The 18,975-nt window shown below is 39.1% G+C and overlaps 1 protein-coding gene across 3 annotated transcripts in view; it reads right to left on the bottom strand.

The window, feature by feature from the left end:
• Nucleotides 1-7,126: 7,126 nt before the first annotated feature.
• The window catches only part of PCDH19 (protocadherin 19), a 111,458-nt gene continuing 99,609 nt past the window's right edge, over nucleotides 7,127-18,975 (bottom strand). For all 3 annotated transcript variants that reach the window (XM_023202890.1, XM_023202891.1, XM_023202892.1), the window contains one exon: nucleotides 7,127-8,090. In XM_023202890.1, coding sequence (XP_023058658.1) covers nucleotides 7,492-8,090 — 599 coding nt within the window. In that variant the 3' untranslated portion in view covers nucleotides 7,127-7,491. The remainder of the gene's footprint in view (nucleotides 8,091-18,975) is intronic.

Genomic DNA, 18,975 nt, shown 5'->3' with positions numbered 1-18,975 from the left:
TGCATGACTAATGCAACTTGAAAGGCAGGCACTCTGTAGAGAAGGAGTAGGAACATGCCTAGGAGGCTGATCAAAAGCACCCTAGCCTGAAAATCCCAATGCTGCAATCACTTCTTTGGGCCATGACATTGGTTTCCCAAAGATCTCAGTTAAAATGTCAACATGTCCTCCAGGATGGATAAATGCTTTAAGACATTAGCACCCACTATTACTGCTCTAGCCAGGAAGAACTTATCATGTTGGTTGCTGATCCCTTAAGAGTAATTGAAAAGAATAGTAATTCCTAAGTAGACAAACATGGATTTGAATCCTAGCTCTGTCATTTAGTGTTCATGTGGCCCTGGGCAAAATCCCCTAAGCTCTCTGAGTCTCAATTTATTTGTATATAAAATGGAGATATCAGTATTTACTACATAAGTTGCTGTAAGGATAAAATGGGATAATGTTTGTAAAGTGTCTTGCACATAGTAAGTGCTCATGAAAAGTCTTAGTACCTTAAGCCCTAGCACTCCCCACTCTGCCCAGGTCTTGAAGGTCCGTGTTAAATGAGTTGCCCACCAAAAAATGGTAAATGGATGGAAGTGTCAGATATATACAAGCAGGTTATTTGTCAACGTGTGGAAAGGTTAAGACCTGAAACTCTCAAGGAATACCTCTCTGCTCCCATCCTAGAGAATTTTGTTCTCGAGATAAGAGCCCCACCCCTTTACAAGTGGTGGCAGTGCATTCAAGGTATACCTCTCTAAGGCATGTCTATACCCCTAAACCAAAATAATAAAAATGGTTACTCGTATCTTTGTCTCTGGAGCAGCTATCATCTCCTGTTGGAGAATGCCCTCTTACATATCAATTCCCATCACGGTTTCTTGACTTCACACACAGCATGTCAGTGACATATATAAAATGTGTCACAAGCACTTTGGATAGTTTTAATAATGTATTTTGTTTTGTTTCATAAATTTGAATCGATTTGAGGTTATGCCTATAATCTTGCCACTCACCCACACTTAGGCAGAGTTACTGGTGTTGTCAATGACCTTGGATATGCCTGTGTTGCTATATGTAAATGCCCTTCATCATGTGAGACTTTCTCTTGCTCATTCCTTGGAGGATCTTATTTTAGGATGGAGTTGCCATTTCCTTTCCAGTCCCTCCCCCTGAAAAAAAGGTAGTTGAAATGTGGCCAAAGAAACATTTTCTTTGTGTTTTTGGTGTGAACTAACTCAGAAGCACTCATATAGCCTCCTATGACTTAATGTGCTCCAAGTCAGTCACAGAGCAGCCTCCTTCCAATATGCCTTTATGAACATCTGGGAGTCTGCGTGAACATCTGTACATACATCAGTATGTGTGACTCCATGTGTCCCAGCATGTCTGTGCTTGCATTCTGATGCAACACCTGTTAAACTACAGTACCAAATTGCTGGCTATTGCTGTGACTTTAGGGCTAATTCTGGAGAATAAGATGCAATCTCAATTTAATACAGGTGGATAGAGATAATAGGAAGATGGAGATCCAGGGAGACAGTAGATTTCCTTGAGATCATTTTTAATTGTCCGGAGAGAATAGGTCATGCTGAAGCAATTTAGCCTTTAACCACTAATGGCACTATTTGGAAATGTTCTGCCATGCTCCTGTTTTTCCTCTACTCTTGATTTTTTTTTTTTCTGCCAGTCGCAGGCAGAATGAATACTTACAGTCCAAGTGCTAAGTCCCAGAGAATAATGGCTTGGATAAAGAAAGCTTGTCAGAGTTTTCTCTGCAGCCTTGTTCTGTGCAAAGTCAGAGCCTCTCCTGTTGCTTCACTTTCAAACCTGAAGGCATCAAAGGGGCAGCCAGGTCATCTTTGTTTTAAACTCTCTTTTCCCCTGCTGTCAGCCTCTACTATTTCTCACCTTTTTTAAAATTAATTCTTCAGAGAAGTCTCACTGTGAAGTTGCCCTGAAATGATTTATTTTAAAGAACAGCTTTAGCACTCTTGTTTGAAGTACCATCCAGGCAAGTCTTTACCATTCCAGATATGTTTGGGTCTCCCTCCTCAGGCAACGGTATTCACTGGGGTAGGAAGGAGAGGAGGTGCTCAGGAAATAGCTGGAACCTGCTGGAGGAAGAGCCCACCCCACCCCCCTTAGTTGGAGGTCGTGAATGCTGTGAAATGGAAAAGGCAAAAGGATCCCTTGGGGTCTGAACATCAATGACTCCACTAAGGACTGGTGACCTCTTAGGTCTAAGAGTCGCTTCCCGCGAGCCAACAAACACTTTCTGAAACACAGTCCACCAGACACTCAATAATTTTTCCATAATAGCCTTTAATACTAAAATGCATTAAATTTTTGAAGCAGAGAAAACACATTTAAAGGGGGAAACAGAGAACCACCAGATAAAAGGAAACAATGTGGCAGATAATACCATTTGAAACATAACTGTAATAATTTAATAAAGCTGCTTTATCATCTTCATAAAATAGACAGTGGTGATTCTTTTTTGTCTTTTTTCTTTTTACAACGATTCAATCACTGTGAAAATGTACATAACATACAGATCAGCATATACAACAATTTCATCTTCATATAATCAGCAACAGAGACTGCTTAATGAGACATACTGTACTTGCATCCCTCTAAATTTCCACCCTGGTTTGACAGGTAAACAGTAATAGTGTCATCAGGCTCATTCCCCTCACTAGAGGAGCGAAGGCGTAAGCCTTTTGCAACTAATACCTTAGCATTCAAATAGCACAAGGAGGTATTTGTTGCTGATTTCTAGCTTGAGCTAGTCTGGCTCTTGGTCATTAAAGTCTGTATCCTAGCCTTCCTCAGCTGAACGCCAGCCAGTGCCAGTAAAAATCTACTTAACCAGTGCTGTAATGGTGTTAGCTGGTTTGTTTGCTAAGGTTGACAGCAACTTTCAGTTAGTAACAAGGTCATCTTGAATTGCCAACACAGCTGGATCAACAGTCAGCATCATCAGTTTTCCCTAATGACCTACAATGCTTTCCAATCAAGATCAGGTGTTTGTGGGTTTTTCTTTACCAAGAGCGCCTTCCAATCTATATATCAGACAAGGTGGTAAATTTTCTTTGTTTCACAAAAGCAATATGATTCCTATTTGAAATTAATTCACTTTTGCACAACAAGTGACCCACGGGCCAATTCCAGCGGCACAAGAAAACAAAGAGAGCTGCAACAACTTCATTAGGACAATGTGTTTTGCTCTGGAATATTTCATTATCAATATAAAGCCACCCGGTCCCAGCCCCACCCCCACACATCCCCTTTGAATATTACTTTGTTACATACTTAAACTAAAGAACAACATCTCAATACACTTCAGTGTCAGCAGATACAATTTGACTCATGAAATGACATCCTTAAATGTAATTTTACCAAGAAGGCAAACACTAGGACTGTATACAATGGATTTCTTAAGCTCATTTATGCCAGTTTTTCAAAGTCAGTAAGGGTCTTCCTACCTGGGGTAAAGAGCCAAGTGGACCAAACTTGTCAGAATGCTTTGGGGGAACATTCAACATCAAAATGGTCCCCAGAAAGTGGATTGGAATTCCAGCCAGAACTGCTATTATGTACAATAATAATCCTTTTCCACTCTGGATGCCCAATCGAGCTATCCCCTTCACCCTGCCTCTCCCTAAATTGCCCTTTGTCCTTGCTGCTTCAAGTGGACCACGTTTGTTTTGCTTTTTTTAATATGATAGGGCTATAGGGAAAAGTCAGCTAAACTCCCTTCATAAAATCAGTCAGTCATATGCTGAAGTAACACTATCAAGATGATACTCTGGTAGGTTCCAATTTTCAGAGACCTAAATTGTATTTTTTTAAAATATTTTTGATTAGAGATCCGTGGATCACTAAGTGAACAAATTTGTCTAAATGAACACCTTAGGTGCAATTAGCTCTATCAGGCAGGTTTCCACTATAGAAGTGGTACTCAACGTATGGTCCCTGGATCAGCTGCATCAGTATCATCTGGGAATTTTTACATATGCAAAAATGCAGACCCCACCCCAGACCAATTGAACTGAAAACTCAGGGAACTATCAACCTGTGCTTTAATAAGCCCTCAACCTTTAATGGGCATCTGATTCATAAGTATTTTTGGACCCCACCCCCAGAATTTTTTATTCAATTGGTCTGGGGGGGATAGAGAATTAGCACTTCTAACAAGTCCCCAAGTAATGTTGTTGCTGCAGATCCAGGAACTACACTTGAGAACCACTGCTCTACAGAAACTGCAGGATCCTTTGGGGGCCCATTATCTATTTCAGCAATAAGGTGGGCCATAATTTACTCTACTGGCTTTAAGAGGATCAAAGGGATGGTAAGTTTAATTCTGAACAGGTTGACAGATTAGTCCCTAAAGGGAAAAGAAAAAAAGGATTGCACATGGCATTGCCCCCTTCTCCTTTGTTATATTGTATATCCCCATATTTGGAGGAAAGCAATCAATGTAAACCAAACCCCTTATTTTGGATGAAGAAGTTTACCTGTCTGGGGAATTGCCAAAGCAGTTATCATTAAAGTATGTCACACTTCCACACCAACTCCTCCTTAAAAGGGACATCAGAATAAACGGAATAGAACTGCCTAGGACTTAGGAACCAAAATCACTCCCTTGAGTTTACGTGTGCAACATGTTTAGAGAACGAAAAGGAAGAACATTTGGCCCTGCGGACCTTGTAGCTTTTCACCAGACATGCCAAAAAGGAGAAGGTGGGGCGGGGGGCGGGGGAGTGGGGATCCATGAGCCAAAGGGAAATTTAGGATCCTTGCTCAGAATGCCTATTTGCAGGTACAGCCTGCCTACAAAACCAGTTTAGTTTACAAAGCCCTCCTAGTATGCACTTGTGCTTCTGAGAGGACAATTTCTTAATGAGAGGAATTCTCTGAACATGTTCAGTGAGGTTTGGAAGCCAAAAAAAATCTGACTGCCCACTGAGAACAAAGTATTTGGATAGGGAAGAAGGATGGATCTATAACTTGAAGATGAATTATGAAAAGAAATGAAGAAAACCCAAGAGAAAAGCAAAATCAATGCCAATGCCACTCTAACCATTTAAACCTTGGTTGGTAAGAGGCATGGCAGCCAGTGGCTTCTCTGGCTCAACAGCCACGTGACAATTAATGTTCCCACTTTCCACAATCTTTTCTGCTCCCTCGTTCCCACTGAGCATAGCAAGAAATACACCTATAGAAAACTGTGAAGTCTGACTTCAAAGTGACCTTGAAATGGCAGCTAATAACATAATATCAGGATGGATCAGGGTGAGAAACAGTCTAAATTCTATATAGGCAGCCATCATAACTTAAAGGGGAAATTTAAAAAAAATTTTTAATGTGTTAATCAAATAGTTGCAAAGAGAAATAAATACTTAATTCAAAATCCACTACCAAAATGAAATAAATCAGAGGGAGAAAACTGTATGAGAGGCAATGAAATGAGGAAAAATGAAGATGTTATGGTAATTCATCCTTAATTGTGTCAGTTTCAGAAGGAAATTTGCAGCCACACCAATATTTTGCATGAGGTAGTATTCAGCACTGAATAAGAAATAAGGATGGATTTGTAGCTTCATTATAAGTTCTTTTCAGAAACGTTCTCCCCTACCTAACCCCATCCCTACTGCCTTACCCACCCCCTCCCTCAAAACCCTTCTCCCTCCCATAAAAGAAAATACTCCTAGTAATGTGTAAAGCTAGGAACTCAGGCAAAAACAAGTAAAACATTCAAAAGAGCTGACTTATCTACCTAAACTTAAGAAAATAAATCCTCTTTTGCATTCTAGTGCTCTAACCTCTAGGCCTTCTCTCTGTGTACTCTTGAATTTCAAAAAATGAAACAAATGAAAACAGAACCATAAAACTTGTTTCTCTAGAAACAACTCTCTTAAGACCAAGGCAGAACAAAGGTGACATATTTCTTTAGTTTATTTTTAAATAATGAACTCTTAGGCTGCAAAAATACTATGTTGACTAGTGAATATTAATAGACAAAAGATAAATAGGGGAGTTAGAGGAATGTTAAAACAGAAGAAAAAGGATGTAGTTTAATTTAAAAAGGGTATATTCCTAGCCTACAGCAAAAAGGGTTGGCTAAATCTAAAGGATTTTTATTTTAATATTTTCTGGTTCACATTTTTAATCAAAAAAGTATTAGTCATAAAAAGACGAGTTCAAGTGTCTGAGTGTCTCCGTTTAGAAGGCACAGTAATGGGATTAGCGATGCTGTTACCTGTTACCTGTCTTTTCCAAAATGTACACTTTGTACTGCTTACTCTATCCCTATGTATAAGCCTAAGATACAAAGCAACATGGAGTTCTCAATTCCAGCCCATGACGTGTTTTGCAGTCTAATTCTAATCATGATTGGGAAACACTGAATCAGGAAGTGTGTGTCTGAAGAGATGCTAATTTAGATCTTAAAATAGATTCAGTCATCTTCAGTTTTAGATGATTGGAGAGAGGGAATTTCTAAGCCTGGAAACATAACTTCAGGAGCAACTTTCCTGTTCAGGGCCTGAAAATTTAAAAGATGGATGTCATAAAACTTTCAGCACAGTATTTCTGACAACTACAAATTAGATAGCAGCCTATCCAAAAATGACTTTCTGCAGTGATCTATCATGGACCTGGGCAGACCACCGAAAGGCAGGAAAAACACTTTGCAAAGTGGTGAGCAATCACTACATGAGTTAAAAAACATGAGTATTCTCCAAGTACTCAATCTATATGCGTGGTGTTGCTCATTCATTTGCTGTCTCAGTTGTTTGCACTGTTTTTGTCTGTAGTTTTATTATTTTTTTAAGAAAAAGAAAAACACCAACCTTTAAAAGCCTTTTGCCATCACCACACACATAGCAATTTGCAATATCAAATACAACAATAGCACAGCTAGCAAAAGGGTTTTTAAAGCAGGGGTGTCCACAGCAAAGTAGCGGCATTGGGAAGTACTCGAGCTTCAGAAACAACCTTTTGGGGGCTCAATTTCACATCACTGAATCAATGAATAGTACACAATAAATGACCATTAACTTGTCTACACTACAAAAAACAGTGGCGAGCTTATTAAAGGTGTCCAGAGCTTTTTTTTTTTTTTTTTTTTCACTTTTTGTTTTTTTAAATGTAATCCTCCACAAACAATGGTAATTTATATTATAATTTTGACATAGAAAAATATATAAATTCAAACACTTAATACATAATACTTTTCACAACTGAATTTGTCTCTGTTTCCCCAACATCAAGGCCCCATGAACAACTCAAGCCAAAGCTAATTTGCTCCAACTGAACACCCCTGCTGCCTGTTGAAACAAGGGATTGTCACGGAATGATAGTCACCTATAAACAATACATTTAGGAAAAGCTCTGAAATATAGCCACTCAAGAACCAACCATTGATGAGCAATTAAAACAAGAAGCTCCTGCTTCTTCACTAGCCAGTGTGGTTTCTTTCTCTTCTTCCCGGAGACTGGTTTAGAGAACGATATCCTTCAGACGCTTCACACCAGGGGACTCTTTGTCGCGACCTTCCTTCAGAATGGGGTTGACCTCGTGCATGACTTTCTCGCTGTCAGCTCCACGGGGCTCAGCTTCAGAGGGACGAGTAGGGCCATTGTTGACATTGTTGACATACTGCTCCAGATCACGGGCCGGGGGAGCCAGGGCAATGGTGTAAGACACGGAAGGCTTGGTGGGCAGAGGGCTCTTGAGGTGGAGAGGGGAGGTGACAGGGCTAATCGCCTCACAGCCATTGCCTGCCTCCCGGATAACGCTGCTGACCTTGGGGCTGCAGATGGTCACATCGACAGTCCTCTTGCCTTTCAGGGTGGGCCTCTCCTCAGCCGGGTGGTCGCTGACATCTTTCCCAAAGGTTGCGAAAGTCCGTTTGGTAGGGCCGCAGTCGTCATAAGCCTCAACATCAGCAGCAGTAGCTTCAATGGACAGCGCGATGATGTTCCTCACATGCTCAGGGGACTTGGAACGGATGGGCATGGGGTTCCGGGGCATCCAGCACCTGTCAGAGTGGCCAAGAATCCGGCATTCTTCCCGGCAATGAAATCCTTCATTCTGATCTGTTTGGAGAAAAAGAAAATATCCATTTCATCAGCTTTTCCCAGGAATCATTGTTACTCCCTAGTGCTCTGGTTTCTTAGATATCCACAGGCCCTTCTGGGAAATGGCACTTTCAGGTAGTCCTTTATTGCCTTTTGGGACAAGTGTGAAGAATTGGATTTTTAAAAGGCTGTAGATCTCCCTCTATGTACAACCTTTTTAAGGTTCCCACTACTGACAAAACAAAAAACCTAAAGGGAAACACATTATGATGAAAACACATATATATTCTAAAGTTCATCTGGAGTGTCAAGGTGCTGAGAGTCAGCATTTTAATCAACAGCTCCTGCTAAAAGTCACCTGTGTTTAAAACTGGATTCAGCAGATGAGGGAGTGGAGGCAGGGAAGGGAATCCAACAGTCAGTATATTTAAGAAGCCTTGGCCATATTTTTGAACAACGGCACTGCCAAACACCCTTCCACTCTACCCATCACTGATACACAGCGCTTAATTTAAGTTTAGATTGATATCCTACTCTCTGTGAAAGCCCAATCACACCCCTTCTTTTTGACCACCAGTCCCACCGGCCAATCTCCTCACTATGCCACTTCCATGACTTGATTTCCCATCAGAAGGAATAAACTGAGATCCCTTCTTTCCAGCTGACCCATAAGCTTCAATTGGCCCTATGCAAACATCAGTCACATGTTGGGCATTGTTAATTAGACCCAACTAGCCATCCCTCCTTATCTTTCTTATCTGGAGTTTTGTTAGAGAAATATTTCTTAAAGAAATCTTTCATGGATTATTTTAACTCCATCCTGGAAGATCTCAGCAGTTACAATTCATAATTATTGGGGAGACACAGATTTATCTTTCCAGGTCAGGTTCACTAAGGGTTAAAGTTTCAATTTGGCTCTCAGAGAGGCTTACTACACAGGCTTTACCAAGGCATGGACCCAGGGTTAACTTCTGCCTGTCACTGGAAAACTGTTAATCTCAATGTTTGTTTTATAGCCTCAGTTTTCCAGATCTATTTATATTTATGTTACATTCTTGCAAGAATTTTCATTAGGATGACCTAATGAAAATTTTCATCACATTGCACAATACATCAAAATATGAGCAGCTTAACATTTACAGAAAAAAAAATATATATACATATGTATATAGAATATATATATTTATGCTGTGACTGATTTTTTGCAGGGGGAAGATGTCTGCAATTCAGAGTCTTACTTGGCATCAGTCTGGATATAACACACCTTCCTTGTATACCTGTATTTCTATATTTTTGGTGTTTTTTTGTTTGCTTCTTCATTGTTTTTAAAGAGTAAATGGCATAGCAAAGCAAGGTACTGCTATGCCTCATTCATCAAAGGTTCTTTGGTGAAGGGGCACAAGGCAGAGGGCTCAAGGAATAATGGTTGAATTGGCTGTACACTTCATTATTTGGAGGAAAGACATTAGAAGCCTGTTAAATATCAAGGACCTAATCCAAGCTAAATCCAGCTTTCAACACAATTCTGGGCATGGCCCTTGACCTCATTTAAGCTACTTAAAAGCAAACTAAAGACAAGATCTCTTCAGTGTACCTGGACATAATTTGCCAATTTATCTTTAAGATGGGCACTTCCATCCCCCTTTCAGTGCTGGGGAACGAAACACTCAGAATTTTGCACAGTGGAACCAAATAACAAATGAACAACATCACAAACAGGAAAGTGCCTTCCACATAGATAGGACAATGTTTCTGCAAACTCCAGCACAGTTCCACATCAGGCTGCATGGCCACTTCTGCAAAATGAAAGGTCAAGGCCCTTTCTCTGCTCCTTCCCTGCAAACTCTCTGTGTTGCCATCTGATACCCTATTATCATTCAACATGCATGTACCTGGGCAGAAAATATGAAAGTAAGGGAAGCATTTTGGGATATACTTGAGAAGTACTTTGTGTAGACTAAACAGTATGAGTGGAAGAGTTAGTTGATCTACTTTTAATCAGTTTCCTCCAAATACAGTGCTTTCCACAGGAGGTCCCAAGATCCCTTAGGTAGAACGGAAGTCACATCTTTAGGGTTTCCCAGTAAGCTGTGTTTGCCTCTTCATCTCTTCCGAGGCCTATCTGGTAACTTTCCAAATAATACCTCTAAAAAATTAGTGAGAGTGTTTCAGGGTAGAGACAGTAAGCAGTTGCAGGTGAGGGAAAAGTTCAATAAATTATTTCCATTTCTACAAATCAGAGTAAAAATTCCTGGAAGCCAGCAAAAAATGTCCAGAAGGCTACAAGATCTCTGTCCTTTTGGTCCCTAACTGAAAGGCATAAAAGCATAAAGACCTAACCCTTGAGCCCTGAAACCATGGACATATGACCAACTAAGAAAAGAAAATCCCAGCCAAGATTAAGACTGATATTTCATGCCACTTGCTCACACTTCTAAAGCAGAACAGTAGCGAAGTACAATTTAGTAGAATCTGCCCAATGTCCTCAACATGAAGCTCAACATTTCTTTGAGTTTTTTAATATGAAGTGACTGTCCTCTAATTTTGAGGTTCAGTTTTTTCCAACATCATTCAATAGGAGAATGCCACCCATGTATCACCCTGAATCCGAGTACGGTGCTCCTTCCCTGTACTAGGCTGCCTCAAATGAACAGCATGAGGAGACTTGGATCCCAGAATACGGGAAGGGAGAATAGAGAGCCCAGAGACAGACACCTCCAAGATCTAATAAATCTAGGAAGACCAGAGCAGGGAATTCAATCTTCTCTGAGGCTTCTCTGCATAGACAGTACTTGCCTTCAGCTGACCCACTGTCTAAATGAAACAATCACTGTTGGGAAAAGGGAAACGTAGACTAACTCAGGACACACCCAACAATGCAATCAGTCTAAGCTTCCCCACCAAGCTCACTGAGCCTACCTCAGCTCCATGTGAGCTGGACTCATATGCAGTTTTCTCAGATTACTTATGTAAACTTATATGCACTGCCCTTACCTCATGCAAGTGAAGACTTGAATCTACGAGACTCTTTTACTCACAATGTCTCATCCTTGGCTTGGATCTGATACCTATATATTTTTTTAAGTCCTTACCAAGGGCACTGAGTTGCTGTTTCTTATTTTTGTGTTTCAGATATTTTGTCACATTTTTGTTTATACAGTTACAATGAAGTCTAACTTAGCTTAAATATGTTTATAGCCACTTTATATATGAAATAAAAATGGTTAATACAGACAGGCAGGAAGAGCATCTCTGCCCAGCACAGGGTAATTTACATTCATAAATATACTGTAGATGAATTACCTTTCAAAAATCAAAATTTCAGTTTAGTAAAGAAATTGTGTAGTAAATGTGAGAAAGTCACAATACAAAGCCCCTTAAATATAGCAATGAAGACAGACCAGATGTAAAAAAATAAAAATAAAAAAGACTACTTCTGTAACTGTACAGGACTTGTAAAGATTATGTGCCAGCCTTCATGTAGTATAGTGGCTGGGAAGGGAGTTATGAGACTAGAGAAGAACCATTTTGTAGCATCACAAACTGTCAAGGTGCTGGTTCCAGCTTACATAGAGAGGTGGGCTAACAATTCACTAATTTCCTGCTAAGATTCTTCTTATGAGCCTATTTGTGACTTGATACTTTGCTACATTTTTATCTGAAAGTTCTGACCTGAACCTAGGCAAAGCAAAATGTGGCATTCTAAAATCCCATATAGTTGTGGAAATTCATGTATAGATGAATGAAGGCAGGTATCTTTAAACATAATCATGATTAGGGTTGACTGATGAATTTGTAAATTGGTTTTCCCTGCTTCTGAAGTTGTCCCTAGGATTTGCAAAACAAACAAGAAAAAGAGAGTGCATAAATTTGGAAGAGGAACACAGATCTTGAGACCAGAGAACTCCTTAGTTCAAAACAAATCTGATTATTTTAGACCACAAAGAAATACAAAAAAAGTGAAAGTTTCTTCAATCCACATGGTAATAAGTATTTGGGGGTCGCAATTTGTCATCAGGAAACTTGGTGAGAGAATCCCAAAACCCCTGGCAAAAAAAAAAAAAAAAAAAAAATTAAAGCATCAGTCTTGTCAGGGTAAGGCAGTAATGACTAACTCATGATGGATTAAGGAAGTAATTCAAATAGAAAAAGACCAGAATATGTTATTTTGTGCAGATAATAGCAAAACTTTATGCAGCAATTACTACTCTCCTCAGGATATGAAACTGCCGTCTCCTCAGATGTGGGCAAACAATGTACTTCCACACTAGAAAGAGCCTACCCATGGTCCCCACCAAAGTAATAAAAGAAAATGATGAAAACATCATTTCAGGCTTTGCTAAAACTTTCAAAGTCCTGGTGGGATAGATGAGCTAAGAGGCTCTGCTGGGCTTGGATAGATATCCAGTCACAATGGATGTGTTCGATAATGCTGGCAGTTCTTTACTGTGATTCAGAGTTTGGGTGTATTAACTCAAAGATCCTGATGATCACAGACAAAAATCCAACACTAAAATAGTTCAAGGTTACAGTTACAAGAGCAATATGTTTCCTCTTCAGAAATAATCTGCAATCAATGAAGCAGAAAGAAAAAAGTTAAAGTGAGTTCCAGTTCCTGAGAGCTCAAGTAGTTGGCTACTTCTAAGTGGCAGCAGTAATAGAACCAGCAAGCAAGTGATGTGCATATCAGAAAAGCTTCCTGAATTGTACTCTTATACATTTACTTAGTTTATTCTGCATCACCTCATGAACAAGATAATCTGTAACCAAAGAAGGGCCATTTTTTTTGTGTGAGATATAATGGAAGAGATTATGGCAATGATTATGAAGAAGTTTAGTGGTGTTAAAATTGGTCACATGTGCCTAATCAAGGAAACATAACTGTTGAGAAGTCTACCACGCACCCTTGACCTATCTAACACCTACTCGATGAAGCAGAGATAACTAATTACCTGCCAAATATCTTTATCTGCTTTTGTTAAATAGAAACAAAGCCCCATTTCTGTTAGGGATGACAATGTGCTCAGCTAAAAGAAACTACATTTCATAGGCTCCCTTGTAGACAAGGGTGGCCATGTAACATAAGATTGGACCAATGTTATAAAGCAAGATATTAAGAAAATTCCTTAAAAGGGGAGAGCTGACTTAGGTAGGAGACTATTTTGTCTTTATTCCTTCCTGCTTTGTCCTGTCTGGAATGGAGACATAATGACTGGTGCTGCAACATTCGTCTTACTACCATGAGGCAACCATGAAGATAGAAGCCATGTGTCTGTGGGTGGCAGAATAGAAAGATATAAGGACCTTGGGTTATTAAAGATACTGTAGAGCTACCCTCACCAGACTTGAACTTTTTAATAAGAGGAAAAATAAATCTCTCTTATTTAAGGCATTGATTTATTTTCTTTAGTAGGAGAGGGGTGTCTTTATTACTAGCAGTTAAACACAATTCATGATTAATACATTATCCCTGTAATCTCCATTTAAATTTCACTCCCCCAGGGAGTCCTTCTGTAATCCTTTAGACTAAGGTAGATCTCATAGCACTTCCCTTTTATGACATTCATCACATGCGTAATTACAGTTGGCCCTTGAACAACATGGGTTTGAAATTGCATGGGTCCATTTACAGGTAGATTTTTAAACATAAATATGGTCAGCCCTCTGTATCTGCAGGTTCTGCATCTGTCGCAACATATGAATAGAAAATACAACATCTGTGGGATGCAAAACCCTCAGATTTGTAGGGTCAACTTTTCATTTATCCACAGGTTCCACCAGATTCCCCAGGGCAAACTGCAGGACTTGAGCATGCACAGATTTTCATATCCTCAGGAGTCCTGGAACCAATCCTCCATGGATGCCAAGAGACAACTGTACTTGTTTAATGTCTATATTTTCTGCCACCTTTTAAGCTCTGGATGAGCAAAGATTACATCTATCTCAACCTAGCAAAGCGTCCAGCACAGAGCTGTCAATTAAACTGTCGATAATAGTTCAATTTAATTGAATGAAAAATGCATAGAAGGAAGGAAGAGTCTTGGTCAACGCCCCAGATACTGTCCCACCCCAGATACTGTGCAACTCCTAAAAGTGGAAATAACTATTTTATCATAAACACTACAGAAACCCACAAAGTAAACTATGTAGCTTTGTCACAGGCAGTAAATTTAGAACTTTTGAGAAACATTAAGTTTCCTCTTAGCCTCTGTGTGGTTTCTTGCACACTATATACAGATGTTAGAGAGATCTAGTACCCTCTAACATCCAGTTGAAAATACATTTGCCATAGATCTGCAAGTTTTCTATCCTAACAATAGTTAATAGTGCTCTCTCCTGAACTATTAGTGATCCCATCTCTGTAACTTAACAAGGCAAGCAGAGCAGCAACGGGCTCAAAAGAAAAGGAAGGAAATGGAAGAAGGAAGGAAGGAAGGAAGGAAATAAAATATTGCCAAGGCTTTAGGCATTTTATTTTGGTTTTGATATGATTGATATCTTGAGGATTGGGTTTATTTGAGTGTTTAGATATCATATGGAAAATATCTGTTATGTATCTGGCAAAAATTCAATATGGGCATAATGACAACTTCCTAGAGCCCTCCCAGGCTGTAATGTTGCAGGGGGTTTACAGTCATATTCTAAAGTAAAATTTTAGCAAAAAAAAAAAAAAAAAAAAAAGATGATATTCCATCTGTAAAACATTCAAGGGAACACCAGTGAAGGCTGAGATATTTGTAGACACTCATGAACCAATGACACCAAGCTATCCTGTAGTCACTCTAAGTGACAAGAAGTACATCACAAATTACACTACAAACAACTACTTGTCTCTTTTTCACTCCCTTCTTCCCTTTTTTTCAGGAATTTTCTCCACTTTTGGTTGCTCCCTAAAACTTTCTTTTTGTTCTCCTGTTTCCTAGCCTCCTCCTTGTTAGCAGCCCTCCCCTACAACACTATGGAATGACAGACATCAGGCAGAAGGGAAAGGATGCCAGCACTGATTGGCATTCAAAACACTGATGTGGTATTACTTGACAGATGCCAAAGAAGTGCTATCCAAGAACCAGCCCTTGTAGCATGGAGAAAAATTTCCACATTTTTCACTAATCTGGATACATGCATTAAAAAATGCCTGTTAAAATAAGATGATCCAGCATCCATACTACAGTACTGCAGCTGATACACTCTGGAAAGCATCACTTCCTGGCTGGAGGCCAACCAACACAAAACCAGTGCACTAAACAAAAATACAGCCAAGGACCCTTACAGAGTCCACTTCACTCTCCTGCTACCTCCACTGGAGCAGGTGCCAATATCCACGACGGAAAGACCTGAAGAGAGATCATGTCACAGGACTTTTTGCAGACACTCCCCAGTACCAGCCCACAGCCTGGTAGCTCCACTGGGTGGCTAGACCCAGAAGAGAAATAACGATCGCTGCAGTTCGGCTCTCAGGAATCCCCATCCCTAGGGGAAGGGGGAGAACACTACATCAAGGGAGCACCCCATGGGACAAAAGAATGTGAACAGCAGCGCTTGAGTCCTAGATCTTCCTTCTGACACAGTCTACACACAAATGAGAAGGAACCAGAAAAACTATTCTGGTAATATGACAAAACAAGGTTCTTTAACACCTCCAAAAGATTACACTAGCTCACTAGCAATGGATCCAAACCAAGGAGAAATCTCTGAATTGCCAGAAAAAAAAAAAAATCAGAAGGTCGATTATTAAGCCAATCAAAGCGGCTCCAGAAAAACGGTGAAGTCCAACTTAAATAAATCAAAACCATGACACAAGATAAGATATGAAAGGAAAAGTCTTCAGTGAAATAGATAGCATAAACAAAAAACAATCACAACTTCTGGAAATCAAGGACACACTTAGAGAAATGCAAAATGCAATGGAAAGTCTCAGCAATAGAATTGAACAGTAGAAGAAAGAACTTCAGAGCTCAAAGACAAGGTTTTTGAATTAACCCAATCTGTCAAAGAAAAAGAAAAAATAATTTTAAAAAATGAACAAAACCTCCAAGAAGTTTGGGACTATGTTAAGCATCCAAACCAAAGAATAATGGGTGTTCCCAAGGAAGAAGAGAAATCTACAAGGTTGGAAAATATATTTGAGGGAATAATTGAGGAAAACTTCCCCAGCCTTGCTAGAGATCTAGACATCCAAATGCAAGGAGCTCAAAGAACACCTGGGAAATTCATTGCAGAAAGATCATCACCTAGGCACATAGTCATTAGGTTATCTGAAATCAAGACAAAGAAAAGAATCTTAAGAGCTGTGAGGCAAAAAGCATCAGGTAACCTATAAAGGAAAACCTATCAGAATAATAGCAGATTTCTCAGTAGAAACCCTACAAGCTATAAGGGATTGGGGTTCTATCTTTAGCCTCCTTAAACGAAACAATTATCAGCCAAGAATTTTGTATCCAGTGAAACTAAGCTTAATAAATGAAGGAAAGATACAGTCTTCTCCAGACAAATGCTGAGAGACTTTGCCACTACCAAGCCAGCACTATATGAACTGCCAAAAAGAGCTCTAAATATTGAAACAAGTCCTTGAAATACATGAAAATAGAACCTCCTTAAAACATAAATCTCACAGGAGCTATATAACAATAACACAATGAAAAAAAGGTATTCAGGCAATAAATTGCACGATGAACAGAATAGTACCTCACATCTCAATACTAATGTTGAATGTAAATGGCCTAAATGCTCCACTTAAAAGATACAGAATGGCAGAATGAATAAGAGTTCACCAACCGCGTTTCTGCTGTCTTCAGAAGACTCAACTAACACATACGGACTCACATAAACTTAAGGTAAAGGGGTTAGAAAAAGATATTCCATGCAAATGGACACCAAAAGCGAGCAGGAATAGCTATTCTTATATCAGACAAATTGTAAAGCAACAGAGTTAAAAAAGACGAAAAAGGACATTACATAATGATAAAAGGATTAGTCCAATAGGAAAATATCACAATCCTAAATATATATGCACTTAACACTGGAGCTTCCAAATTTATAAAATAATTACTACTAAACCTAAGAAATAAGATAGATGGCAACACAATAATAGTGGGGGACTTTAATAGTCCACTGACAGCACTAGACAGGTCATCAAGACAGAAAGCCAGCAAAGAAACAATGGACTTAAACTATAACCTACAGCAAATGGATTTAACAGGTATTTACAGAACATTCTGCCCAACAACTACAGAACATACATTCTATTCATCAGCACATGGAACATTCTCCAAGACAGACCATATGATAGGCCACAAAACAAGTCTCTGTAAATTTAAGAAAATCGAAATGATATCAAGTACTCTCAGATCACAGTGGAAAAACTAGAAATCAACTCTAAAAGGAACCCTCAAAACCATACAAATACATGGAAGTTAAATAACCTGCTCCTGAATTATCATTGGGTCAACAATGAAACCAAGATGGAAACTGAAAAATTATTGAACTGAATAATAATAGTGACACAACCTATCCAAACCTCTGGGATACAGCAAAAGCAGTGCTAAGAGGAAAGTTCGTAGCATTAAATGCCTACATTAAAAAGTCTGAAAAGGCAAAAATAGACAATCTAAGGTCACGCCTCATGAAACGGCAGAAACAAGAACAATCCAAATGCAAACCCAGCACGAGAAAAGAAATAACCAAGATCAGAGCAGAACTAAATGAAATTGAAACAAAAGAAATAATACAAAAGATAAATGAAACAAAAACCTGGTTCTTTGAAAAAAATAAATAAAACTGATTGACCAAGATTAACCAAGAAAAGAAGACAGAAGATCCAAATAAGCTCAATTAGAAACAAAATGGGAGATATTATTACTGATACCATAGGGAAACAAAAGATTATTCAAGGCTACTATGAACACCTTTATTATGTGCATAAACTAGAAAACCCAGAGGAAATGGATAAATTCCTGGAAATATTCAACTCTCCTAGATTAAACCAGGAAGATTTACTGAAACTCGTAACAGACCAATAATGAGCAGCGAGATTGAAATGGTAATAATTGTCAACAAAAATAGTCAGACAGATTCACAGCTGAATTTAATCAGATATTCAAAGAAGAATTGGTACCAACCCTATAAACACTATTCCACAGGATAGAGAAAGAGGGAATCCTCCCTAAATCATTCTGTGAAGCCAGTATCATCCTAATACCAAAACCAGGGAAGGACATAACAGAAAAAGAAAGCTACAGACCAATATCCCTGATAAACACAGATACGAAAATCCTCAACAAAATACCAGCTGGCTGAATCCAACAGCATATCAAAAAGATCATCCACCATGATCAAGTGGGATTCATACCAGGGATGCAGGGACGGTATAACATATGCAAGTCAATAAATGTGACACATCACACAAAATTTAAAACAAAAATCACATGATCATCTCAATGGATGCAGACAAATAATTTGACAAAATCCAATATCCCTTTATGATTAAAACCCTCAGCAAAATCAGCACAGAAGAGACATATGTCAAGGTAACAAGAGCCGTCTATGTCAAACCCACAGCCAACGTTATACTGAATGGGGAAAAATTGAAAGCATTCCCCCTGAGAACTGAAACAAGACAAGGATGCCCACTTTCACCACTTCTATTCAACATATTACTGGAAGTCCTAGCCAAAGCGATCACACAAGAGAAAGAAATAAAGGGCATCTAAATTGGTAAAGAGGAAATCAAACTGTCACTGTTTGCTGATGATATGATCATATACCTAGAAAACCCTAACGAGTCATCCAAAAAGCTCCTAGATCTGGTAAATGAATCAGCAAAGTTTCAGGATACAAAATCAATGTACACAAATCGGTAGCACAGTTACACACCAACAGCAGACATACTGAGAATCAACAAGAA

The sequence above is a fragment of the Piliocolobus tephrosceles genome, chromosome 12, assembly GCF_002776525.5.
Source record: "Piliocolobus tephrosceles isolate RC106 chromosome 12, ASM277652v3, whole genome shotgun sequence".
NCBI classification, from domain to species: domain Eukaryota; kingdom Metazoa; phylum Chordata; class Mammalia; order Primates; family Cercopithecidae; genus Piliocolobus; species Piliocolobus tephrosceles.
This window is presented reverse-complemented; position numbering and strand designations above follow the sequence as displayed.